At 39.0% G+C, this 27,740-nt stretch overlaps 1 protein-coding gene across 6 annotated transcripts in view; it reads right to left on the reverse strand.

The window, feature by feature from the left end:
• The window catches only part of ulk4 (unc-51 like kinase 4), a 72,452-nt gene that overhangs the window by 10,195 nt on the left and 34,517 nt on the right, over window positions 1–27,740 (reverse strand). For 4 of the 6 annotated variants that reach the window (XM_026293511.1, XM_026293508.1, XM_026293510.1 and 1 more), the window contains 13 exons: window positions 24,786–24,919; window positions 24,229–24,350; window positions 23,862–23,918; window positions 23,494–23,545; window positions 22,823–22,917; window positions 20,723–20,774; window positions 20,148–20,331; window positions 18,471–18,563; window positions 13,242–13,290; window positions 10,798–10,903; window positions 5,094–5,260; window positions 3,510–3,611; window positions 1,295–1,489 (listed from right to left, as the gene is read on the reverse strand). In XM_026293511.1, the coding sequence (XP_026149296.1) occupies window positions 1,295–1,489; window positions 3,510–3,611; window positions 5,094–5,260; window positions 10,798–10,903; window positions 13,242–13,290; window positions 18,471–18,563; window positions 20,148–20,331; window positions 20,723–20,774; window positions 22,823–22,917; window positions 23,494–23,545; window positions 23,862–23,918; window positions 24,229–24,350; window positions 24,786–24,919 (1,408 nt within the window). Of the gene's footprint in view, window positions 1–899; window positions 1,066–1,294; window positions 1,490–3,509; window positions 3,612–5,093; window positions 5,261–10,797; window positions 10,904–13,241; window positions 13,291–18,470; window positions 18,564–20,147; window positions 20,332–20,722; window positions 20,775–22,822; window positions 22,918–23,493; window positions 23,546–23,861; window positions 23,919–24,228; window positions 24,351–24,785; window positions 24,920–27,740 lie in introns of all 6 variants that reach the window. The other 2 variants (XM_026293513.1, XM_026293512.1) reach the window with 2 other exon arrangements.

Consider the following 27,740-nt stretch of genomic DNA (forward strand, 5'->3'; position numbering starts at 1 on the left):
TTGGCAGTGAGTATTGGCAGCCAATTTTTCAAAGATGGTCATGTTTACTCATGTTACTAGTTCAAGTAGATTTTGTGTGAATTGGCAAAGCCCTGTATTATATAAATTGCCTACATTTTTACACATACACTACCAATGTTTTTAACATAAGCAAATTTAGGCAATTCAAACTACTTATTTAAGCTTAGAAATGTCACCATCATGACTGGAAAAAATGAACATTAATTTTGGCCTGAAAAATGATGCAAATAATTTTTTTTGACAAAGTAAATACTCACCTTGGAATATAAACAGCATACTACGAGTGTTGGCATTAGGTGCAAAAGTGATACTGCACTATCTCCACATATGAATTGATTTCCAAGGAACACTAGGCTACAGAATGTGAACCAACTCTGTTGTAAGACCATACTGTCTAATGCGCTATAAGTCTCTGATCAACATTCTACAGAAATTTCATTTTGATTTTGGAGGTGCTTTGTGATTCAAACTAAAGAGCAACCCTGCTGATCGAAGTTCACAGGCAAATTAAGCACACCTCAATTCAAATTCTAGCTGAATTACTTAATTATTCATTATTTTATTGCTCTTTGTTAGCAACAGCTAAAACTAGACTGGGATTCAATTCAATTCAATTCAATTTTATTTGTATAGCGCCAAATCACAATACAAATCATCTCAAGGCACTTTACAAAAACTAAAACTAAAAACCCAACAATTCCCTTATGAGCAAGCACTCAGGATCATGTTATTTATTGTTTGGGGAACAGAAGTCTCACTAAATCACACCCTGCTTTACTGCAGTATACTCTAGAAGTCAGCTGCCTTTGTCCTGCACTAGAAATCATTTTACCTATCAGGCAAAATTGGACAGACACTAGTGACAGACAGATACAAACCAACATTTTTTCTTCCTTTCTGTCTTGCTTCTTCTGTCAGTCTAGGTCTGATGAAACGACACTATTTCCAGACCAGCAGCACAGCAGAGCTGCCTCTGTGTGCGAGTCTGTTTTCATTATTTCAATATTTTGATTCTTCAGTGTTGGCAGTTAATATTTCAACCCCCTAAACAAAGAAACAAAAGCATTGGGACAAGATGTTTGACTCATAGAACATATTCAAACATGTTTCACTGCTGCGATGTGACCAAGGGACAAGGATGGAGCAGAAACATCTGATCACATGGCATACAAGCAATGTTAATGTATGTGTGTGTGTGTGTGTGAGAAAGCTACTATGGATGTGCATAGACGTTGGTCTGTGTGTGTCAGCATGCCTATTACACTGCACTTACCAGTCGTTTGATGATCCTAAGTGTTGTGCGTTGTATTCGGGCGGCCTCAGTGTGCATGTGTGTGTGCAGCACGTGTATAAAGCTTTGCAAGCAGGAAGGTGACAGGCAGTCATGACCCTCTCCACCATACAACTGGACCAGTAGGGACAGGCACTGAATAGACTCCTCCCAAACCTCCTGGTTTTCAGTGGACAGCTAGAAAGAATGAAAATCAGATAATAAATAGAACAACAACACACTGTCTGATTCAAATGTTTTATATCAAATAAAATGATTGACTGCATTCTCCGTTTCTGGTTTTACAAAATACATGTCATAAATACATTTCATTTCAAATATTAAACAGGAAAAATTAAAAGCAACAGTCATGCTACAATTAATTGGGCCAGCGAGGAAAGAATCACAAACACAAACAACAGAGACACAGGAAACCCGAGCAAAAACAGACATTAAAACACGTCTATACAAAGAGGACTACGCTTTGAAAAAGAAGTCTGAAATGAACTTGTATTTTTACACACAAGTGTGCATATTAAAGTACACATTCAAGATGTTTTCTTTAATCAAAGTTAGCTAATAATTAAAGACTGTGCAAAATGTATTGTATATGTGGTGCTATTATAATTTAGAGAAAATTTCATATGAACATTGCCAGAAGTTATTTATTGTATATAAGAATTTATTTGGAGCTAGATATAGCAGTTAAATGTTGCAGTATGAAAAAATGTTCAAGGCTCTATGTTCATCTGTACCCAGTTACTATCTATAACTCAACTATAGTTTATCAAAAATTTATTGCACTGAGTAAATCATAATACTTTACCATGCATCAAGCACTACTTGTTAGAAGTACATGCTTTTAACACAAGCAAGTTTTGCAGTTTTAATGATATTAAATTCAGGGATCGTATCACTGCTGCTCTCTCTGTCCCACTTATCTCCCATGGGGCAAAGGGGCTGTACAGAGGCCGGAGGTGTTTCAGCTGCTGCCTTAACCCTTTCACAGCCAGTGACACATACACACAGATGCCCACACAACACTCACTGTCAAGTATAAGTAAAAAACACTGTTACGTCCCTTGAGACCCCCTCTTCTCCTCCTCCCACCCTCCTTTACATCCTCGACTTTCCAAGATCCCCCACAGCACCTCTCTCACCTCCCTGTTTTTGCACAGATTCTTCCATCTATCTTTGTTTCCTCTCCTTTTTCCCTGCCTGCCATCTTTTCATCCTCTCACCTATATTTGAACTGTCTTCCACTGTTCATCTCTTCTGCAACTTCTGACCTCCTGTTATGTATCACTTTGTCTTTTTTTAAAAAAGATTTACAAATATTTTTTAGTGTGAAAAAGTTAGTCAAGCAACAAAAACAATCATGACATTAAATTTGATTTGAGCTCTAAAATTATAGTATTTCAATCATAATCACATTTTGAGTACAGACAGGGAGGTATTTTTCACCACATCATTCTTTAATAGCTGACTTTAAGTGACTATTTAATTCTTGGCAGTGAGTATAGTGGCAGGAAGTGTGGATGTTAAAGTCTGATAACATTTCCACATTTTTGTCAGCACAAGGCCAAGACTGTATCCACTCTTATCTGATAAGAGCCATTTTCTGTAGCTTTTTAGGTTTAATATTTGTAATAACTGTAAAATAATTACTTTAGTACAGGATAATCTTTGATGTTGAACAGTTTGTACAAGGGACATAGAGCTTTTAAATAACCTTAATGTAATCTTAATGTAATCTTATGTAACAGTCTGTACATACAGGAATGAGACAGGGCACATGCTGAAGATCAAACCATTGTGTCATAAGCAGCTCAAACTAATTCGAGCAATATAATAATATAATATATAAAATGAAATATAAAAAAAAATTTTATATTATTTTATAAAAGCTCTAAGGTGACTCACACAGGTGTACAGTGGAACTGGCTGTGCTGGACATCAGCAAATGGTGAAAAGTGCTTCATAAGATGTGACTTTCAATCTAAGCCATTGATTTAATGCAGCATGTCAGTCTTTCTCCCTCCCTCTCTCCTCCTTACAAACACATGCACACATACTTCTTCACATAAACAAAAAGAGTTTGTGTCACTATATTAGAGTACACAAACATTCATGCAGAAGCTACAACCAAAAATATTTATCTATACATGCAAGGTTTTTAATCACACACACATACAGGCACTTTTAGTGTTGGTCTCACCATTTGAATGAGGTGTATGCTGAGTTGGCTCAGGGGTCGGTTGGCCAGGAGCAGCTTCTCTGCTGCCTCCGTCTCTACTGCTGGACAAGATAGCCTCTGGCACTAGGTGCGTGTACATACACACGAGCACACACGCACACGCACACACACACACACACACGCGCGCGCGTACATGTACGTGCACACACGCACGCACGCACGTGCGCGCACACACACACACACACACACACACACACGTTAAATCATTTATAGAGATTTGACAGTCAATAATGATGGATCCAGAGACCTGCCAAGAGAGATTCTGACAGACTGAAGAAGACACACTGGTAGATAAACTAGGGGAGAAAATTGTTTTCCTGCATACATTGTGGTATTATAACCCTTCCCCCTCATCCCCATCATGGAACTTTGGGCCAATTAATGGTGTAGTAATATGATTAACACTGGTACTAATTCTCTCTCTCTCTTCTTTTTCTGCTATGCACCCTTTCTCTTTTTTTCTGAAGTATGTATAATCTCTGACTCACTCTCCCTCTCTCTTGACCAACAGAGTAATAGTTTGGGGAGAGTGGTCCAACCACAGCCTCTCTCCTTATCAGACCTTATTACCCAAATGAATTTGGTTTGGGCACAAGTTTTCTTTTTAATGAGCTTTGCATTTCTCTGAGAATTGATTTCTGCTGCACATTCAGCTTGCTCCCTTTCCCTGCTCTGTCTCTCTTTCTATCTCTCTTCTGTCTTCTCTCTTCCACCCAGTCTTTCACACTCCCTCCCCTTTAGTCCCCCCACCCCTGTCCAGGCATTAATATGTATGTGTTGGGCTGGGGTGCACACTATGGGGAGATGGGGGCTGGTGTGCGTGTGAGTATATGTGAGTGTATGGAGGCAAGCTGAGGACAAAGCCAATGGTGATAATGAGGCCGCAGGGACATAGCCAGACAGGCCCCTCTGCGTATGCCTGTGAGTATGAGAGGGTATGTGTGTGTGTCCCAGTGACTCAGGACCACATACACTTTCTCCAGAAGTCCAGAACTTCAATATTGCAGTTGCTTAAACCCACTATCTTCCACTGCACACATCAATAGACACACACATACTTACAGGCACACACTCATGCACACATGCCTTCAGGAACATGATACAAGGACAACATTTTGAGGGAGATGACTTTGTGATTCTGTGCCTAGCAGAGCTGAAATTGGTAAATAGTGGGGAATGTATCAGACTACATGGACCATGATACAGCAAAACGACACGTAACTAACAGTCACCTAAAACATTATAAAACACAGCAGAAACCACTGTAGATTTCTTTGCAAAGACTGTTGCAATCTGGTCATTTATGTGCAATCAGTGGGTTTTCATCTGTGAAATCCTAAAGACAATGAAAAAGGGGAGGAGGTCTGCATTTAGCTTGGCATACGTTGAAATTCAGTGCTAATAAAGTACTGAAAGATGGCAATGGAAGTTAGTTTTTCAGTGCATTTCTGATCTGTTCTTTTCTTTGCACATAGGCTTCTTAGTGACTGTTTCGGAGAGAGAGTAGTAAAGTTTCATGTTCTCATTGTGTTTGAATGCTCATACCTGAAGCACAGAGCGGACAACCACTGATGTCTGTTTTAGTATGTTGTGAAGCAGTTCCAGAAGAGCTTGTAACACAAGATGGCTTATTTTCCTCCCAGCATTCCCTTCTCCATCCCAGTAGGCCACTGCAGCATCTGATAGGGTATTTACCACCACCTCTATTAGGCCTGTAAAATAGAAAATTAGGTCTTCATTAGAAGGTGGTGGCTGAACTAGGACCTAAACAAACTTGTTTATGCCTGGTCATTTCACATTATGCAGTCTACATAACCAAATACATTACACATGGCACAAAAACATAACAAGTCCAGCCTAACCGCATAATTATATTTACAAAATAGTCGCTCCATCAGGGAAAAAGAACTCAGGCTACCTATCTCTCAATGGCTATCATGAAATGTAAAACACAATCACCTTTGCTAACAAGCTCATTTTATAATTAAATATAAATTAATCCCTTAGATCAAAGAAACCAATCAGTGGTTACATTTCAATCAACCAACACAGCTCGCTCTATCTCTACTGTAGTAGATGCATGTCTGAAGTGTAAAGAACAACAGTATACTTGGGCCCATGTAAAGGTCTGTAACTGCAAGCTCTGGTTCTTCTCCTCAGTGGATTGAGAGCTCCTGTGCAAGATGAGAGACCCTCTCTGTCTTAAGTCAGTATTTCATTGTCACCAGTTTGTCCAGCAGGAAGAAACAGCTGAATTTGACGTTAATTTTTAAGGAACCTGTGCTACATAGGTTTGAATGAAATTTTTATGATAATTAGATCAGGCATCAACATACCTGATTTCACACAACAGTAACATGGCAGCAATAACAAAATGTACATGCTCAACTAAAAATACATTCTTCAATTCCTATCCCTCTCCCTGAAAAACTGTCCAATACAGAACATGTTGTAAACCTGCTAATCCTTGGTAAGCCAAGAATAAATACCACTTACCAAAGTACAAATCCATGTTCCTTTGCTCATTCAATTTAATATACCAAAGATGCTGTGCATTTATAAGATATGTCTGTGGAGCTATTGCCCCTTAGGTGTGATGAGTGGATAGATTCTCCCCTGACAAGCATGACATAACATGCATTCCAGAAAATGTAGACTGTGCCAGTACTTAGACTATCATAAAGTCCAAAGTTTTACTTCATTTCCATTTCTTCACACTAAAAACTTCACAATTAAATTAAATCACTGTGTTCACAAGGGAAATACAGCTAGGTTATTTTCTATTCCAACAGATCTTTATTTAGAACGTAGATGTGTTTATTTTTGAGTGAAACTGCAACACTGCAGACATTAGAAAGCTATGAGACTAGCCTCCTGTCACTGAGATGTGCTGTTACTTATAATTCAGTAAACAGACTGCTCTACTTTGGACTCCTCAGTGCAACAAAGTCCACTCCTGCCCATAATGTGATTTGACAATGCAGTCCTATATCAGGATAGTGTGCTTTTAACTGCTGATCATATGGACAGTTAGAAAATGAGATTCCCCTTTAAGCACTCAATTTTTTTTGATGCTGAAAAATCCTGCTGCTATAGGTCAAGGTGTAGGTTTTTATGCTTCCACTAATAAACACATTCTTCTATGACTTTATTGACACATGACATGTTGCTTATATTGAGTGTAGAAACAAATAGTGAGTGAAAACCTCTGTCCTACTTTGGAGTTTGGACTTTAAGTTAAAAATAGACATTCTACATAGCTCTGCAATATTTTCTATTTATAAACAACTGAGAAATAAGTTCTGCTCAGAATGAAAAGGATGAATGACTCAGAGCATTATTGTCTAAGCAGAGTAGGAATGTTTTTTTGGGACAGGAAAACCTCTACTAAACTGATATGTGATTTATGGATAAAATTTCAGTCTGCAAATATCGATCTTTAACTGATATCATTTCATTACCATATAGGAAAATTATTCAGTCACTCAAAAACCTGCAACGCTTGTGTTGCAGGTAAAGAAACATAAAGTAGACCTCTTACCAAAACATCAAAGTGGGTCACTTATTACAGTTCTTGCCAAAATGTCCCATATGAACTGTTCCAAAGAAGTTTCCTGTTTCCTAATCAAGACTGTGGTCAGGTTTAGGATTAGGGAAAGATACCGCCTATACAAAGATCCCGATACTATACAAATACTGTCATGAATTTCGATATCTGAGAGGTTATGGTTGCTTATTTACACAGAACTAACACAAAACACAATGCAAGCTGCACCGGCATCAGTGAATTTATAGTGTGAACAGTATAAACTCAAGACACACTGCAAAACATACATTCACTGTCAAGAGTGTCATATTGATTGACATTATGTAAAACCGTCAGTCCAGTGACCTCTGAGGTACTTGCTAATATGAAACATTAATATGGAAAGCAGATCTTTGTGGTATAAATGATGCCAGAGGCATTCTTATTGATTGGACACATATGGACGTGGTGTGGAAAAACCATTAGACTTTTTTTCATACCATTAGGGAGAAAACGTCAACAAATTTGCAAAATATAACTGCAAGTTCAAGAGAAATGAAAAAACACTGCCACTAAACCAAGATCTTCTGAGCTTCTTACAGAAGGTCAAGAAAAATAAGGAGTAGTGTTGGATCAAATCCAGACAGTAGTAGGTATTCAAGGATCCTGAAGATACACAGACAGCTTGAAGGATTCTTTAAAGGACAGACAGCCTAACACCAAACTCAAGGTAGTCCAAATGCATTTGTTAAGGACGATGGTCGCTCAGTGTACCGGTCCGTTGTGGTGAAGAAGGAGCTGAGCCGGAAGGCGAAGCTCTCGATTTACCAGTCAATCTACGTTCCTACTCTCACATATGGTCATGAGCTTTGGGTCATGACCGAAAGAACGAGATCGCGGACACAAGCGGCTGAAATGAGCTTCCTCCGCAGGGTGGCCGGGCGCTCCCTTAGTGATAGGGTGAGGAGCTCGGTCACCCGGGAGGAGCTCGGAGTAGAGCCACTGCTCCTCCACATCGAGAGGAGTCAGTTGAGGTGGCTGGGGCATCTGTTTCGGATGCCTCCTGGGCGCCTCCCTGGGGAGGTGTTCCGGGCATGTCCCACTGGGAGGAGACCCCGGGGATACCCAGGACACGCTGGAGGGATTATGTCTCCCCCTGGCCTTGGAACGCCTCGGTGTCCCCCCAGAAGAGCTGGAGGAAGTGTCCAGGGAGAAGGAAGTCTGGGTATCCCTGATTCGGCTACTGCCCCCGCGACCCGGCCCCTGATAAGCGGAAGAAGATGGATGGATGGAAGGACGATGGTGATGTGTACACATTGGGATTAAGGTGATGTTTTTACCCCTTTATATAGATGTGCCTATTTCCTTGTTATATATAGTGTAGTGATGGTGTAATTCTTTGCTAGGTTTACTATTGCCTGCACTTGTCAGTAAATTTAATCCAGTATATGTGGGGAACTTTCCACCCCCTCCCAGCAATACTACAGCTAACTACAGCTTATCAGTAAACTGGTGGTCCACCTGGAACTTACTTCTCCTTTAGAGCAATGCCCCCTACATCTCCCCAGGGACACTTTTAGATTTGCCTTTTACCTTTGTCCTGCTCAATGTCTGTATCTATTACATACCGTATCCTATAACGTAATGAAGACTAAAATGGGGAGTTAAATTACCAGGGACAACAGGGAGTATTTTATCCCACCTAATGCTAATGTAATGTTAATCCCTTCTGAATTGAGCTTTAGTAGAGAAGTTCTAGGCTTCAGATCCAGTAATCACAGGTTACAACCTAAACTTTCTACGTTTTAGTACATGTTAACAAATTAAAAACAGAATGCTATAAAATAACAGGATAATTGTTTAGGAAGAAACTCTGACTGCCTCATTAACTTGTTCTTCACCTCCAACCTCTCCCTGATTCTCCCTCTATCAAACTGTCACTCCACTCCAACCTCCAATTTTCTCTCTATCATCTCCTACTTCATGTTTCCTTGTCCAAAAGCACCATACTCTCTCTCTCTCTCTGTATCCCATTCTTCATCTGTCACCTCTTTGCTACCTTTTTTTCCACATTATTATTTTTCTTTCCTGCTCTATCATCTTTTCCCTCTCTCCTCTCTTTTGCAAATGCTTTTTTTTCCCTGCTATTCGGTTCTTCCTCCCTATCTCTCTTTCTCTTTGCTCCCTCTGTCTTCATTCCCCAGGGGGTATTATCTCAGTCAGAGGCAAATCTGCCCAATTATAAACCTCATCTCCTCTCTCTCTTACGCCCTCACATATATACACACATACTGGGTGCTCCTGCATCCACCACCTGCCACACACACACACACACACACACACACACAACATACACACACACACACACACACACCTCTCTGTCACACACTCACAGAAGCATAAGCACAAATACATTCACACAAGCACAAAAAACACCTCCTTATTTTGCTCTTCTTCACTGTCTATTTCATTGCCTCCCAACACACACACACAAATACACACACACACACCAATCTTCCCCTCCTCTCTCTGTCACACCTTAAAAAGCCAATTATACACGCTTCCTCCCTTCTCCTCTTCTCTCACGCTCCCTTCTTTCTTGCCATAACCACAATGATCTGGTATCAACCGCAAGAAAAAGAGAGGAGAAAGGAGAGAAGAGGAAGAAGAACCTAAAATAGAGGATAAGGGACAGGGTAAAGATGGGGAAAGAGAGAACAGGAGAGGAAGAGAGGAGGGGGAGATAGTGTTAATTGCCTGGCCAATATTATTGCTGGCTTGACAGTTTCTTGTTGAGAGGACCACTGATTGGATGATAATGATTCTGACTACTGATCTGCTGCACTGCTGACCCAATGGAAATCAAGGGAGAGGATTGGTCGATAGTAATGGTGGTTTTGTGGTGGGGATGTGGGGGAGAATGGGTGCAGAGGAAAAGATGGACTGAATGAAACCAAAATGTATGAGTGAAAGGGACAGAGAGAAAGAGAGAAATGAACACAGACCAAAACAGAATTTTGAGTAGGCAAGTGTCACTGAGCTAGTTTTCATTGACTCAGTGGCAATTACAATGTTGATCTGTGTCACACAAATACACACATGGACAGCAGTGTTTGCACTTTAATACTGCTCTCATTCTCTAATGGTAGATTTAAGCTGCATCCCTACATCCCTATGAGTCCTGTGCCTTCAGTTAAAAGCCCTAATCCCAAAATTTGCTTCAATGCTAAAATACACACAAAATATTGTCTGAAGATACTGAAAAACATCCTGCATTCCAAGAGGACACACAAGATAAATTTGACTCTCCCTTCTGGATCCACTACAATCACTTGCAATCAACTAATATTAGTGAGTTTCACTGTAGCTGTAGAGCAAAAAACACTGCCTCAGTCTTACATCCACACACAACCAAGGTTGTTGACCTGAAGAAGCATTATGCTGCAGCAGGACAGCAGGCTGGGGAAAACAAGATGTCAACAAATAACATGACAATACCTAATGCTAGAGGAGTAGAAACATGCACACTGTGCAGTAGGGTTAGTGACAGGTCTCTAGGACCCACTTAACTCGCTCATTTATGGTAATACCATTGTTAAAAAAAAAAAAAAAAAAGAGTAAAAACAAGGAAAGTAGTGAAGAATGGAAGGATTATTTTAAAACTAAGAAAAATATGTCTTTTCGAGCTGCATATATGCAGAACTGTATAGAGACATTCTTTACCTTGTTGATGTAATGGTTCCAGGTCCAAGACTGTGTCTCCACTAAGGTTACATAACAAGGCTACTGCATTCTGGACCATCCCACTGGCGACATTACTACTGTTAGACTAGAAAAAGAAAGAGACATAGCATCAGGTAAGATAGTGGCCTTCCATCCATACATTCAGTGGTTTAGTGTTTTAGGCCTTTAATCTTGTGCTGTTCCTGGAAACTCAAACCAGTGAGCCCTAGTGTCCAGTTTTCAAACAGGCTGCCAGCAAGAAACAGCAAACGGTACACAAAATCAATTATATTATTATAACTATTAAAGCAACACTGAGTAAATTTTACTCATGGTTTCCCCCATCTGGTTGAGAAGCCCAATTGTCTGTTACCGGTGTCGTAAATACTGTGACTGTATAAGCGTCCCAGTGGGCAGCGCAATACACGTGACTTTGTTGACTAAGCTGATGGAACTGGCGAATCCAGAGTGTAAGCTCATCTGTTATTGATTTTGTGTTCATGTCCGATCACTCCCTGTCTGTCTTTCCTTCGCTTCCTCCAACAAACCCCTTTGGTTTCTTTGCTGGCTCTGCCATAGTGTTGGTTTTTTCTGTGTTAGATTGTTTCATCTTATAGTTAGCTGATGGCTAACTCCACTCAGGCCACAAGTAAAACGTGACGTCTGCCGTAAAGCAGGTCTAACTCTTCCCCTGGCAGCAGATGGGCGGGGCTGAGTGATCCTACCCGAACATGAAAGTTACATAGTGCTGTTGCAGCTGATGGGAGGCCGCTCAGGCTGCAGTGGTGGTAGAATTCATCCTGTTAAGAGTTGTTCTACGGCTGAAATAATTTTAGAGACATTATTTTAAAAATTGATTAGCAGTGTTTCTCATTTCACATTATAACTACTATAAAACCTGTTAATGGGGCATAATGTTGAGCAAAAGATCAAATTAATTCTTTGTATTACAGGATGGTAGTATTCTGTTTTGTGATAGTAAATTGAGAAACAAACAGCAATTGTCTCATTTCTATATCTTCACAATCTCTATTCTAACCCTTTGCTTTTCCACCCTTTTCTATCTACTTCTCTTTCCCCATCATAAAAAAAAAAACTTCTGTCCTTCTTCCATATTCACTTCTCCTTCTCTCTCCTGCCCTCATTTCACTATTTGATCCTCTCGGAGATACACCAGCTCTGCCTGCGGGGTCTGAGCGCATCAGTGTGATCTGTGTATGGGCTGATAAGGCTGGCTGGTACTCAGCATGTGCAGTTGCCTGAGGCTGCAGACAATGACATCAATTCACACCTAGGACAACGTACCTGGCAGTAGCAACAAACGACAAAACTAATTTATTTTGATCTTTATGGATTAATAAGCCATTAAAGGACAATGATGTATGTCAGTGAAAGCATACACCTGACAAAAAGCAAAATTAATCATACAGCTCATACTTCACAGAGCATCCAACTTAGCGGTATACACTATACCTGCAGTACAGTATATGTAAGGCAAGATTTGCAAAAGTACTTGAATATAACCCACTCTGAACAATCTTCTGCCTCCTCAGGCACAGCAGCCAATCAGTTAAGAACATCAGTGTAGCTGGCTTCCTGAGGTACTTTTATGTCCAAAGCAGAACTACTTCATCATCTAGACAAATACAATTACGTGAGTCTCTCTAAGACAGGTGTGATTACCAGTGACAGGCATAATCAATCCAGATCAGAGTGCGTCAGGCAGCATAAATCAATCCAAACATCAGCAACACAGATGACACTAATGGATCCTGACATGACTGGTTCAGACAGGAGTAAACAATCAGGAGAGGAGTTAATCAGGCTGTTGGATAACAGCGTTTTAACATTCTGCATCAGTTAGTTGGGGCTGGACGGGTAGCCATGCAGAACACTGACTATTAAGTGAACGTAATGTCGTGTGTGTGTGTAAAGCAGAAATTGTTTGTTGCAATGTTCTGCTTTGCTGAAAACAGATTTTGCTGTGTTTGTTGGTGGGTGTAGACTGTGCTTATGCAGAAAGGGTCAGGTAAACTAAATTGTTTACTGGGAACATTGTTATGCTTCACTGATAACAGACTGTGTTTGTGTGTACGGGTTTGTGTGTGATTTTAGCAGTGGAGTCCATATTCCCACTCTATTAACCCTCCTTTCTCTCTGCTGCTGACCTGCCAGTCAATTACACCAGCCCTCTAATAGGTCAACACAACTCAGACTAATTTTCATAAACACATCTACAAGGTTTAGACTGAGGAAGTGAGAGAGGAGAGAAGGAGGTAATGAAATAGCACAGAAACGACAAGAAATAATACAGATTGGACTTTTTGATTTGCTAACCGTAACACTATTTAACAGTGACTGATTCACTGACAGACTAAATTCATGTATTGATTGGCTGAATGAAAACCAATTGATTCAATACTTAACTGAGATGGGTTTCTTACCATAATGAGCTGAAAAACTATTGGTAGGATCCTACTGTGTTTGATCAACCTGAAATGGAAAGAGAAAATACATATTAGAGCAGAGGTAGAAAAAGGAGTGAGGAATTGATTTAATTTAGCTGCAATTCACTGTGCTGTTGACACATGCTCACACACTGGGCTGTTTCATCTTCATTAAGGTTTGCGTTCCGCTACAATGACTCCTGTCTCATACCAGTTGAATTGGTGTAAGGGGAGAGAAGAAAAAGAGGAGACAAGAAGAGAGCAGATGAAGTGAGAGGATGTGGGAGAGGCGCAGGAAGGACGAGAAAAATAGGCAAGAGGAGATTACATTTGGGGAACATGGGGAGCACGAGAAAAGGGGAAGAAGCTTGGGCAAACAATGGAAGGACAGAAGTAAAAGAGCAACATGGATAAATGCAAAATAAAAAAACTTAAAAAACAGGGAAAAGGTAGAACAGAAAAAAAAAGAGGAAGAGATGTGAGTGTATTTTAGAAATGACATGCTGTCTCCTTATTGATTACAGTTTTTGGGTGGTTGCCATGCTTAGATGCAAACCTCAAGTACCTTGTGTGTGTGTGTCTTTACATTAAAAGGCAAGAAAGTTTTCAGACTGCAACATAAACAAAGTCAGACAGGTGTTAATATGTTGAACGGAACATCCACTACATTAAAAACCTGTTTTCATTCTAACTGTGATTTATAGCTTTTCTAGAACGTGTCAGACCTCTCATAGAAGCTTTACTTCACTAAGCTGATTTAATGCGCTCTAATGAGTTTTTCATCCACAATGTTTGCATTGTGATCCACCTAATTGTCTAAACTTTAGCCACGGTGTACCATCCATCCATTTCTACCTTCTTATTCCTTAACCAGGATCACAGGGATGTCCTGGAGCCTATCCCAGCTCTCTTTGGGTGAAAGGCAGGGGTACACACCCTGGACAGGTCACCAGTCCATCACAGGGCCACATAGAGACAAACAACTTCACACACACACACTCACTCCTATGGGCAATTTAGAGTCAACCTGACATACATGTTTTTGGACTGTGGGAGGAAACCAGAGTACCTGGGGAAAACCCACGCAAGCACAGGGAGAACATGCAAACTCCACATAGGCCCCTGTTGGGTTTCAAAGCAGGAACCTTCTTGCTGTGAGGCAACAATGCTGCCCACCAAGCCGTCTTTTGATAATGGTGCACAGCAAAAAATGACATCGAAGGGTGTTAAAAAGTCTGCAAGTCACTTTATCCTCCAGAATAGCACTGCCATGAAGAGGTGGACTCGGTCTGCAATAATGTTTAGGTATATGGCACATGTGAAGGCAACATCCACAAGTATACCATAAGTATAGATTTCGCAGCGGATCTGGCCTTCTTCCCATAGCGCTTACAGTTATAGTAGCCCCTCTGTAAAACTGGATTATACAGGGTACCTCCTGCTCCCCATACACATCACTGAGGCTTGGATCCCCAGTGCCCTGTTGCCAGTTTACCAATTATCCTTCCTTGGACCACTTTTGGAAGGTTGTGATCATTGCATATGATGAACATCTTACAAGACCTGCCATTTTTGCAGATGCACTGATCTAGTAGTCTAGCCATTGCAGTTTGGCACTTGTCAATGGACTGGCTGATCATTTGATGCTTAATATATTCCACTCCTAGACATGTGGTACTGAAAGGAGATAACCAATGTTATTCACTTCACCTGCCAGTGATTGTAATGTTTTGGCTTCTTCTTCTCTATATTAAGAAGACTTGCTGTCTGTAGGCACAAGGAGCTTGTAGAAACAGAGCTGAGGACACTGACTATATCTCTGTGGTAACTGATTTTTATTTGTTATGATGAATGAATACACTGATCAGTGATGTATTTTATATTTAGCTGAGGACCTCATGTTAGGTCTTTTATGAAGGAGTAAATGCGTGTGTGTGTGTTTGTAGATGTGATGGATGGCCTCGCATTAAGGAGGTGACAGGCTGAGAGATGAGAGGACAGGCCAGGCCAGCACAGCATGACAAACTGGACCACCTTTAAACTATTGGCCATACATCAATAGACACTGTGCACAACACCAGACATCGACCAAACAGAACACAACAGACTGCCTGTAATTGAAGAAACACAGATCAGACAGCTCTTACTGCATTAGTCATACATCATCAGTATTAGTTTTGCAATAGAGAATAGAGAAACTATCACAATGTGGACAATCACTAAACTAGATTAACCTTTGGCTTTGCTCATATATTCCTGGAGTCAGATAAACCGCATGCACTTGTAAAACTGAATCTTAGATGATTTTGAAAAGGCAACATGGACCTTGTTATTTTATAAGAAAAGATAAAGTTCAGGACATTGTTAGCAGTTGGACGTTTTAGTCAAATTAGCTATATCACAAGACACTGGAAAGTTCTTCCCTAGAGGACAGTCTGATTATTCATAAATTACACACCGTAATGAGTTTTTGAATCATCTAAAGAATATTTTAAAATATTTTTCATCCATATATTTAAATCAGAGAATAGCCCAATAGAATAGGTTGTTACATGTTATGAACACCTAATCATTTCATTTTCTCTGGCTTAAGTGTCTATAGCAATAAGATGATGTAATGGTCATGCAAGGCTGATCCTACATCAAGCTGATGATAAAATGATAAAAGGAAAAGTAGACACTATGAACACAATATAACAGCTCACCTAAAAAAAATACCACCTTATAGTCAGCTGATAATTATGGCCTGTGTGAATGGACTAAGCCAGATGCACAGACATTTGCCATATATGTATAAGGGGCATTTAAACAACACTGGCACACACTCACATGTAACCGCACAGTATGAGGTTCTTTGGCTAAAGGTCATAGTAAATGTAGTTGTTTGAAGGTGTGTGTGTGCTGTGATAATGCAGAGAGAGACAGCAGGCTGCTTTCCCAACATTAATGTCCCCAATTTACCATCTAATTACTGCACCACTGGCTTCATAGCCACACTTATCTAACCAAGACCCAGGCAATTTAATTTTTGATTGTGTAACCGCAGTGATGGAGAGAGAGTTGTGGAGAGAGGGCACAGAAAACGAGAGAAATGTGGACTAATGTTAATAAATTAGAGATGGTGAAAAAAAAAGAATGATGGAGACAGAGAAAAAATGTGAAATATTGTTAATAGTGTCAGAAGAAAAGAGAAAAATAGAGATGTAGAGAGAAAGTGCTGACACCAATTTGAAAAGTTCACGTCACTCTTCTAGTGGCAAGGAAAGAGGGAGATGTGGAGAGGGAGGAAGTGAAGAATAGAGACAAGAGGGGGTAATATTACTGATAAGAGAAGTAGGGACATAATCAACAACAAGGGTGAACTCTGAACTCTAGGAGGGTGGTAGGAATGGCTGGAGAAGAAGAGGAAGGAGAGTGGGATATTAGTGATAAGAGGTTTATTAAGTTATTATCGAAGAAGATAGAATAAGTGGGTGGAAGCAGGTAAAAATAAGGAAGGACAAAACAGAAGATTAACAATAAAAGTTGTTACAAATTAATACTTAAAGTTGAGACATGCAACTATAAATGAGACAGAACAGTTGATTATAGATATTTGCATGACTATGAGGACTCTGAATCCAAAAATATATAGACAATTACTATGTAATGTAAGATGACGTGATGTAAAGGTAGCTTGCCCTAATATCCTATAACATTTCAGGATAAATTCTAATTAATACTATCTGCTACATAAGACATTTGGCTATGCAGCTAAAAAAAAACAAAAAAAAAACACTGCACCCTTTTTTTTCTCCTACTTATGCTGGCCTTTGCTTCAGGATGTGAAGCACATCTATTCTTACCTCACCCATTGGCACTAAATCCCTTCTACCCTCATCCCCTCCGTTTGCTAGTGTTTCCCCTCCTTCCTAGTATTAGTTTCATCCCATCCATCTTTCTCAATCTCCCTCCAAATTTCTTACTTCCCTCTCCTATCCTTCCCTCCACCCCTCCAGCTATTCCTTGCTTTTCCCATTCTCTCTTTCTCTGTGCCTCTTCTCTTTTCACCCTCACTTATTGTCTCTGTCAACAGCTAAGAGAAGACAGATAACTAGAGAATCAAGACTTACTGACAGCTGTTGTCAGATCACATCTATCAAACACACATACTGTACATGAGTACATACACAAACGAGCGCATGCACACACACAGGTGAGTCATCTCATGGTTATAGATGGGATCAGCAGAAACTCTTCAATAGCAACACATCATTACCTCTTTTTATTTTTGTGTCAGAAGACTGCTTCCTCAAGAGATTTTTTTTTTATAGTCCTGAATGGTGAATTACTTCCAACATGATTTAGTAGTGACACTAACATTCATGATAGTAATAATTTTGTCTTTGACTCAGATATTTAAACAGTATGCATCACAAAGCTCTCCAGGAACAGCTAGTGTGCCAAGAAACACACCACCACAATATGTTTAGCCTTTACGCATCTCAGCTGATACAGCATTTTATGCTTGCCACTAAACTGATTACTAATGTAGAAAACATTGGCTTGATGATAGGTGAAAAGGGTGCTGATGCTGACATTAGCACAGAATGGGCATCAGCAATGTCAATAAATAAATGATAATTTGTGTATATCTGTATGCACTGCAGTGGGTAAATAAATCACTGCCAGTGCTTATGTGTGTGGGTATGTGCGCACATTTACGCAGGAGTGTTAGTTTGTGTGCGCGTGGTTGTGAATAAAAATGTGTAGTACTGATTCATAGTGCTGAACTGCAAATGAGTGGCCTTGGCATTAAAACATCACACACACGGACAGCCTAAAAATGTGCCTGTGTGTATTTGTGTGTGTACCTGCTATGACTGTAAAACACTTCATTGCTACCAAAGCCTGGTCTTGACTAGAGAGCAAGAATAATGTAGTCAAGAGTATCTCCAGTTAATGCAAAGTCCACATAAAATTTAACTTATTGTAAGAAGGAATAGTGTATGTTAAGAGAAGGATACATGACTAGAAGAACACACTGTCCAGCATCCACATACTTTTTTTTTTTTGTCAGTTTGTGCTACTCACATAGAACAACATCAATGGATGTACCTAAATCTAGTATATTACTGTATGTTATAACATTCAGAATGATACTTTAATGTCACATTTAGGTATTAAAATACCTTAACATTGTTCTATATGCATGTGTTTGATTGTATGTGGCTGTGTGTACAATACCTGCTGGTCTGCGTGCTGTGTTCAGTCACTGATACCAGCAGTTTGAGTGCATAGAGTGGGATAGGCTCTGCTGCTTGAAGAAGAGACTCATACCTAGACACAAACATGTATGAGTACATCATTTGGCTTTCACAATGTTAATAATTAATGTATCTTTCTCATCATTAGTAGAGTGTAAACTGGAACAACTCTGGAGACAGGGTGGAAGAGGGGGGAACGGTGGTTAAAGAAAGAGAAGAAGAGAAAAGGAAATGTGGGAAGACGTGTAAGGGAGAACCTTTGAGAGGCACATAAACAGATGTGATTGCGAGGAAAAAGGGAGTTAACACTGAGTGAACAGGGGTACCTCATAAAACAATCACAAGGGAGAGGTGTTGGGACGAATATAATAATGCTGTAAGAAGAGGCAGTATAGACCCAAATTGAGGATGTCAAGGCAAGTAAGATAAAACAGTAATGTCAACATCTATTTTGTATTCTTGGTACTCTTTATGATGTAAACTTCTCCAAACCAAAATTGACTGTCTGTGGTCTCCACAGATCATTGGATGGCAACACTCATAAAGACATAAGATGCTTGTCAGCTTGCTCTATCTGCCAGGTACTAGGGATGTGACATGGACCTACAGAAGCAAAAGATGAAAGACTATATACTGTATTCTATTTTAAAGAAGAGCTGCATGCAGGATTTCAATGTAAATAATTACTTATATTAATTACATTTACTGTAACTAAACTGTCACCTCTGCCTCTGTGTGAACCTCTAAGGTAACAAGTGTACTTGATCATCAAGGAATTTATAATGGATGGATATTCCTATTTTCATTTGAAGAAATCCATCTTTGTTCCTTTAAACAAACGGCTCTGACATTAAGTTCTGTTGTGACAAAGCTCAAACGTTTTCATGTTTCATGTGTAGTTTTGTGGTAGGCTATCCTATAGTACCACAGTTTTGGGTACTAATAAAACAGTCAAGAGAACCTGTAACTTTTCGTTGTTCCTACAGAATCAAAAATCAAAAGCAGAAACCAGAAGGGCTGACACCGTAGCCAAATTTCAATGTCGCCCTAAGGTCTGAACCCTAACAGGTATTAAGTTACGTCATTGGATTAGTATTTGATTGAGAGAGGCAGCGAAGGCTCAAAATGATATAAATAGGAATAGGACCGCATGTGCGTTAGTATGTTAGAGTTGCAATACCAAAACATTTCTTACTATTGTGGGTTTTGAACTTCTTATTTTACATTTTGCACTTTCCTCACAAGGCATTTAAAAAACAGACTGCCATATTTACTTGAGTAGACAAGAGGCAATTGTCAAATGATCAGTTCACTCACTGTTAAATAAGTGTGTAATGGAGCATATGCTTCCATTCTTCAGATTCCATGTGCTTTAATGTATTATACCAGCACACTCAAACTAAGCTGAACACCCATGTTTGATTATTTACCTTTTTTTGTGCTTCTGGGCTTTGCATAGGAACCCTGTCTTTTATGTCACAGTGGTATGAATGCTACTGCAGAAATAAGTCTGCATAAAGGGCTCAAAATGGTTGCACAAAAGCCCTTGTGCACCTAAATATTAGACAGTGGGACAGCCCTAAGCCCCAACAGATTCAGTGGGAATATATCTCAGTCGAGTGTAGACATTGGGATTGCGCCTTCAAGGCAGACCAACCTGGGAAGCAGAGATTTAGTAATAACTGCTGAGATTTGACTGGAAAAGTTCCCTTCATCTCTTCCTTCTATTACTCTTCCATCTTCCTCTGTCTTTTCATCTTCATCAGTACCATCACCATCATGGACTAGCAGGACAAGACTGAGTTCGGACAGCACTCTCAAAACAAACACAGACCACTCCACTGTAACACACACACAGAAAAAAGGGGATTTATGTAGTATACAAATTATTGACAACTGAGTAACATCATGACCATTACTCCAGAAATGACTTAGAAACTGCTCATTTGGAGACAGCAGTAATGCTTCTGCCAAAATGCAAAGTCAAAGCACAAATCACATGAAATATATTTACAGGGATCCTTGGGCCAGATCAGTGTGTGATCATTACCGATTTTTACTGTTGGATACAGAGTAATGACTCACTGGGGGTCCACAATAAAAACACTGCATTCTCCATATCCTGTCCTTGTTTTTTCTTCACTAACTCCACCTCCATTTTCTTTTATTTATACATTAAGTCTGTCTCACTAGCTCTTCCTCTCTCCCAAAAATGACCCAACATCATCTTACCATTTGTGCTGAAAGCCAGGGTTGTCAGAGGAGGAAGTATGGCATCCACAACCTTCAAGAGACAGACATAAAATACTAAACATCACTACATGTCACACTGTATTGTTGCTTGACCATAATATATGCACAAAGCTCTTGTAAAGCAATGGTACAATCTGGCAAAATCAATTACAATCTGTTACACTGTTCAAGCTCAGCTGCAAATAATATCTCTGCAATGAACATAAAACAACATAGGTCAAAGTAGGCTGAAATTTTGTAGCAGGGGGGGAAAAAAAAAAAACTACTGCCAATATATTGAAGGTTTTATATTTAAAAGTTCATATTTAATCTCAAACTTAACCAAATGAATATAAACAGCAGAGGTTCTACTGGTCCTATGAAACAACCAATATACTAATAAAAGCAATCTCAGCCTTCCTCTGAAAACTACTTGATATACAGCAAATCTGAAAATGGAATATATTTTTAGATTAAACCTAATAGAAGGCACTGTGCTATATTAATATATTGCAACCATATAGACCAGTGTCACACAGTATCAAATTTCTATGGAAATGCACCGTTGAGTGATTGCTTTGATCACGCACATACACACACAAAAACACAAATGTACTTCCGCAACTGACAAAGCCTTTATTTAGGCATGAATCTGTACTGCATGAATTTGCATGATTACTAATATTACCATAGAAACAACAGTAATGCTGAGTTAGTGTGTATGGGGTCATTACATTGAAAGCCAGAGAAAGGAAACTACAAAGGACGCTGTCCATCACTTAATGGTTTGTGTATTAATATCACAACCATCAAAAGACTGAATTGAGTGTGTGTATGTGTGTGAGGTTGGCAGCTTGGTGCAGTTTCTCTGAACTGTTAACTGTGGGTGACATGTCTCACCACTCTGAAATCCTTTTTTGTCCCCATTTGTTTTTGCTCTCTTTAATAGTTATCATTCTTGCTATTGTGTTTTTCTATAAACATAATCAGAGATTAATTTATTTACTTTGCAGTTTAATATATGATTATATGCCAACATAACCCAAAAGGTAATGAATGAACCTTAGTGGCTGCACAAGAGGTTTATGTTAACAGTTTCTCCATATAAAAGTTCAATCACACGTTAAATAAACCTACAAACTATGCAAATTCCTGGCCAAGGCTATTTGATTTTAACAAGTAATACCCACACAACAGAAATGTTTAACTTTTTAAGATGACTAATAAACAAATTTAACATTTTCCCACAGTGAGAAAGCACTTTGTGAATAAGCAAGTTGTGGGCACAAAACTTATTGAAAACTTTACACAGATAGGGATTCAAGGACAAAACTAACTCAAACATGAGTGCGTGTCCTTGTACAGATAGGCAATAAAAGCTAATCTGAGCTGGCTGGTGGTAATTAAAGTGTCTTCCTGTGTTATTGACTATCAGTAGAAGCAAGCCCCCTGTTTACTCCATTTCTCTACTGCTCATCTCTTTTCTTTTCTGTCCTTCCATCCTGTCTGCTTCCTGCTCCTCTCCACTTCCATATGTCAATAGTCATTAAACACAATCTCATTGTCCCATCACAGACAGACAGACGAAGACACACACACACACAAATCTGATGAGGCTCTGGTGGTTCAATAGTTGATTAGTGTCTTGCCTAATAGCCCACAACTTGAACCCGTGTCCTCTGACCACTGATAGACAGGTTTAGTACACTGGAAGACTTAAGCTGAATATAAAACCAGGTTCTACTCTATAAAATGGAGAAAAAAACAAGTTATTCATGAAGAGACTTGTCCTTTGCAACCTTCCTATCCTAGAAAAACAACTTATGTATTCTTCTAAATGTGGACAGGGTAAAAACTGTATGTCAGAAATATGGCAGTTTAAGAAGCAGAGTGGAAAAACAAAATGTCTCATTAGTGTCATCAGAGGTATATCACAACATACTGTCCTACATTACTAAACTCTCAGAAGGCAGTCAGTCAGACAGAGGAAGGTAGCGAGTCACACATTAAATCAGACATAAACATTCAGTCAGTGCTGTATCAGGTAGGCAGACAGTGAGACAGGAAGTCAGTTGCATACTTGTCTGGATGCATACTTACAGAGCAGTGGTGTGGAGCGATGAGAGCATGGTGCTGACTTAGGACTTCCACAATGGACAGAGCTGTTCTAATCAACTCCTCACATACTGCTGCACCTAACACAGAACCAAATATCATTTCAGTCTTCAGACTGGTTGTATTGTATTTGTGCAATGGCAAACAGAGCATATTTGATACTGTGGCACTCGAGTAAGGCACTGAACCCCCTCAGCTGCTCCACATGCAGGAGTCTATAGCTGACCCAGTACTCTGACCTTGCCTTATGCACATTTGAAATTCAACACTACATCTGTCTACTGAAGGCTGTATGTATCTGTCTCTCTCCTCATCTTCCACATATTTTTTTCTCATGATCAAAAGTGAACTTGTGAACTAAATACTATAAATATACTAATACGTAAATATAGTAAACTTTTAAAATATATGGGTGACACTGTTTTTCAGCTAAAGTAGAGCTATTAATTACTTTTAGTCTTAGTAAAATTGGGATTTAAAACAAATTAGGACTTAGAAATGGTAGATATTACATAATGAACAAAGATTAAGCAATGCATATAAGGAAAATAAAATGAACATATAAAAAGTGAATGCAAAGTATAGCTTGGTAAAAAATAACAGTAGATAATTAGTGAGTATGTGTTAACATTGGAGAAATTGAAAAAGTAACTCACCCACAGCATTAGCCAGGTTTGTTTCATTGGACTCTACAGAGGTGATATAGTTCTGAGGGAACAGGAGAGAGTAGGGAGAACATACCATTAAAAACCATAAAACTTAGTCTAGATGCATTTACAGTACTCTACCTAGTGAAGGCTATTATTTTTCAGGTACTTATCACAAAAGACTTCCGTGTGTTTCAAATTCTTTTATCTAGCTGCAACATATTTAAGGGCTGCAATGGAAACTACTACTTTTTATAATAATCTTAATGGGTTAAAGACGCTGGCTCACAATATAGGTTTCAACAAGTTAAATGAATTCACGCTGGTGTTGAGAGGGATAAAAAGTCCACATCAAACCTGTATAACTAAACACTTACAAGCAGCAATCCAATTTGTGCAAGAAACTCTTCAGTGACAATTTTAGACCTGAAGACCTGTGAGAAAACAGTCAGAGACAAATGGACAGGATGTGATGGGACAACTAAGTGTAAAATAGAAAGAGAAAAAGAAAAGAGCAACAATAGAGAAAAGATTGTTTTGCAGATTTGTTATATGCACACATTTTCTTACTACTTATTCTTATTTTTGCTATTTTGTAAAAGGCCCACATTCCTAGCCTTTAACAGGAGAAAATGAAATAACAGTTTTCAAAACAAGATGCAGGTTTTTGTAACTTACATGATAACTATGTGGATAATGTTGTAGAACATAATGCTGTTAATTGCATTAAAATGAAATAGTAACCTGTGAAGAGAGAAGTTCTAGCACTACAGACATTGTAGGCAAAGTGTGTTTAAGCTGTCTGCTCTGAGCTGTAGATGGGTGTCTCCTCCCAATCACGTCTCTCAATGCACATAAGACCTCCTCTGGAAAGAGGATGAGAAAAGACAATGGTACACAAGACGAGATAAAATTCTGGAAAAGTGCAATAATGGGGTTAGACTGCAAGGAAAAAAAACTCAGTTAAAATAATTTAGCTCAATTAGGAAATAAATACATACAAATACGTTTTAAAAATACATTCAATGTTTGCTTTTTACTGTTGTAAAACTATATACAATGTAAAACAAAAAGACAAACAGAAAAACTACACTTAGTATTTAAGTTCAAAGTTTTACCATTACTGAAGTTTCAGTATTAATATGAAATTCTGTTAACTGTTTAACAGATGTTCATGATAATGTGGTATGAATGGATACAGAGGGAAAGGTTGTTCAGTTGACGTGAAATTGCATTTGAATAGACAGAGCGAGCACATGCAAAGCAGCACAGTGTGTGTTTGTGTGTGCACCTATCCATACCCAGTAACAGTGGAGCAGTGCTACTCAGATATCTAGTCATTAAGTCCAGACCCTGAGACAGGTATCCTGATTGAATGGCACTCTCTCGGAGGGGAGTCGCTTTGCGCAGGTCTCTTTCCAGGTACATCACGAGTCTAAAGAACAAGAGATGCATATTCATTGCATGACACAAAACAGAAAGAACCCCCATTTATTTTCAGCTCTGTATGTAGAATTAATGAATTATCAGTATTTGAAATATGCAGATTTTTTTCAGTGACTGCTGTTAGCTTTTCCTCACTTTCTACTGTTCCACTAATTGGGTGATGCTTAGCAGTATCAGCTTACTTTCTAACATGTAAAAGCTGCAGATATGATTCTAGTCAATAAGCAATAGGACTTTGATACGATGCATAGAATATGGGGTGCAGGGAAATTGGCCAAGAGAGAAACAAGCTGAGTTTAAGAACATTTTCATTCTCATTGGACTGGGTGTATTGAACACTAATCAATCACACTCCATTTACAAATTCAGAGGAGAGTGGAAAGGTTGGCACTGCTAACTGATATTCATTAGCCTACTGATAAACAAACATTGTGAGTGCACAAGATTCTAAGATAATATTGATTCTAAGCTTTAGTGACAATGGTGCCAAGGGTGTGGGGGAATTATAAATTCTGTATTTTTTCCTCATAATGTCGCATAATAAAAGAAAAGAACAACCTTGCCAAGACCTAAGTAATTAACAGTCAAAATCAAATAAATTATACCAGCATAGGCAACACCACCCTGAGTCGTGAAAAAAAAAAAAACATATAAAAAACAAAAAAAACAAAAACAAAACAGGATTAAAAAAAAAAAAAAACTTACAAAACTCTTTTTTTGAGCCGTACCTTTGTGAATCATTTGTTCCAAACACTGGAGATGTGGAGATGGGTCATAGTTTGTTTAAGAGAAGGATGAAATACAGAATTTGGAAGCCAAGAAAACAATAAGCTATGGGTGTCACTGAAAAATATCTAGCCTACTTTAATTCATAAAATTATTAAATGATTTTTTTTACATCTATAGACAAGAAGGAAAGATAGAGCTTCACCTCACCTCTTTTCACTTAGTTAACATTGAAGCTGAGTAAAGGAGCAAGGTTGCACTGAAATGAATATACAGTGAACACTGGACTGCACCGTAAGTCTAATTATAATTACAGGTATGGGGGAATGTCAGTTTTTCATATACTTTGTCATAAACTGTAAGAATTTTGACAGATATTAAAAAGTTAAAATTCAAATTTCACAACAATCAAGCCCAGTGTTAAGAAATTTTACTCAAAACCACAAAAGCTAGCCTCATGGCTGAGCTGGGTCAGCGGGTCACCAAAGTCACTGAGATTCATCATCTGGAAACAATCTTTGCCAATAAACAAAAAATTTGACCTTTTAAGATTAATTCCCTGACTGTAAAAAATTTCATGGAAAAGTGATAGTTTCCAACAATGTGTGGCATTTGGTTTTTGGGGAGGTACAACAACAACAAATGATCATCATTTCTGATTACCTCCCCATGCAATGCTGCAATGCTGATTAGACTATCTTTCTATCGACTGTACATGTACATGTCTGGATAGTTCCTGACCTTCCTATCTCTCTACTCAGCTCTAGGCCTACTCCCTGGCTGTCCGCCTAATGTCTCCCTGCTAGACTTCTACCAGTGTGCTACTCTGTTAGTTTTGCAGCCATTCCTCCAGATTGCTAGATAAAGAAAGACAAACTTGCCACCTCTCTGTCAGTCACTGTGGGAGACTCACAAAGTACTCATACACAACTGACCTACAAGTAGCCTGCTCTGTGTGTGTGACTGCATCTGTTGAAAGCTATCTCGCTCCATCCCAATGGCATTCTTGACACTTCCTCAGTGAGGCCTGCGCAAGTATATCTCATACAGACGAAAACACACACGCACACATATTTTCACGCCACTGAGGAGCTAATTAAACACATTGTGCCTTGGTGAGAGCAGGACTGAAGGAAAGACATGTCTGTGTGTGTGTGTGTGTGTGTCTGTGTATGTGTGTGTGGTAGAATCCTGCAGTGTGCTCAATGGGAGAGGGACAGGCAGGTCAAATCTGACAGCTCTAACATAGCGAACAGAGAAAACAATTCAAAGAAGAGAGAAAGTGTGTATAAATATATATATATCTATATATATATATATAGATATATATATATACATACATGTATGTGTGTGTGTATGTGAGAGAGAGAAAGCTGAAGCGAAAGTGAGGAAAAAAAACAACAAAACACATTGATCATGTGTAAAAGGAGGTTATGAGCAGACATCCAGGAATTGTATTCTCATAGCTAAACATAAGAAAGCAAAGTCATAAGATCCAGCATATGGTGCTCTGGCACAAGATTGTCTGTCAGAGAGAATGATAGAATCAAAAAGATGAGGTAAGCATGCTTCTTCATTTCCATTTCCATTTCTTTTTATGATCCCGTTTGGGAGATAATACGGTTCTGTGTTCTAATTATGAAATGTATTATTCCTTATGGTGTGGTTTTTATACAATTAGTATACCAGGAAGTAATGTAATGTAACATTTGGTACTAAAAGAAAATGACCAAGAACATAAATGTGGCAGTCAAACGGCAACTTTGGAATTCTACTGCTAAAATGCAACAAGAAAAGGTTTTACCAAATACAGAAAAGACAAATTAATTTTACACAGAGTGGAAATTTGCCAGCAGTGTTTTTCGAGGTATTCCTCATCACACAACCAACTAAAATCCGTCCATGAGACTGACACTTTTTTGTTGAACACCACAAACAAAATCATTGGTTATGTCAACAAACCCTTCTCCAACTAAGTTAACCTAACACACAAATAAATAGGTAGGTAGTTCACAAGTTTAAAATGTTAGAGAATGAAATAGATAATGGCAGAGAAGGAGAGAAGTTAAAAAAATGAAAAAAAA

This window comes from Mastacembelus armatus, chromosome 16, assembly GCF_900324485.2.
Source record: "Mastacembelus armatus chromosome 16, fMasArm1.2, whole genome shotgun sequence".
Taxonomy (NCBI): Eukaryota; Metazoa; Chordata; class Actinopteri; order Synbranchiformes; family Mastacembelidae; genus Mastacembelus; species Mastacembelus armatus.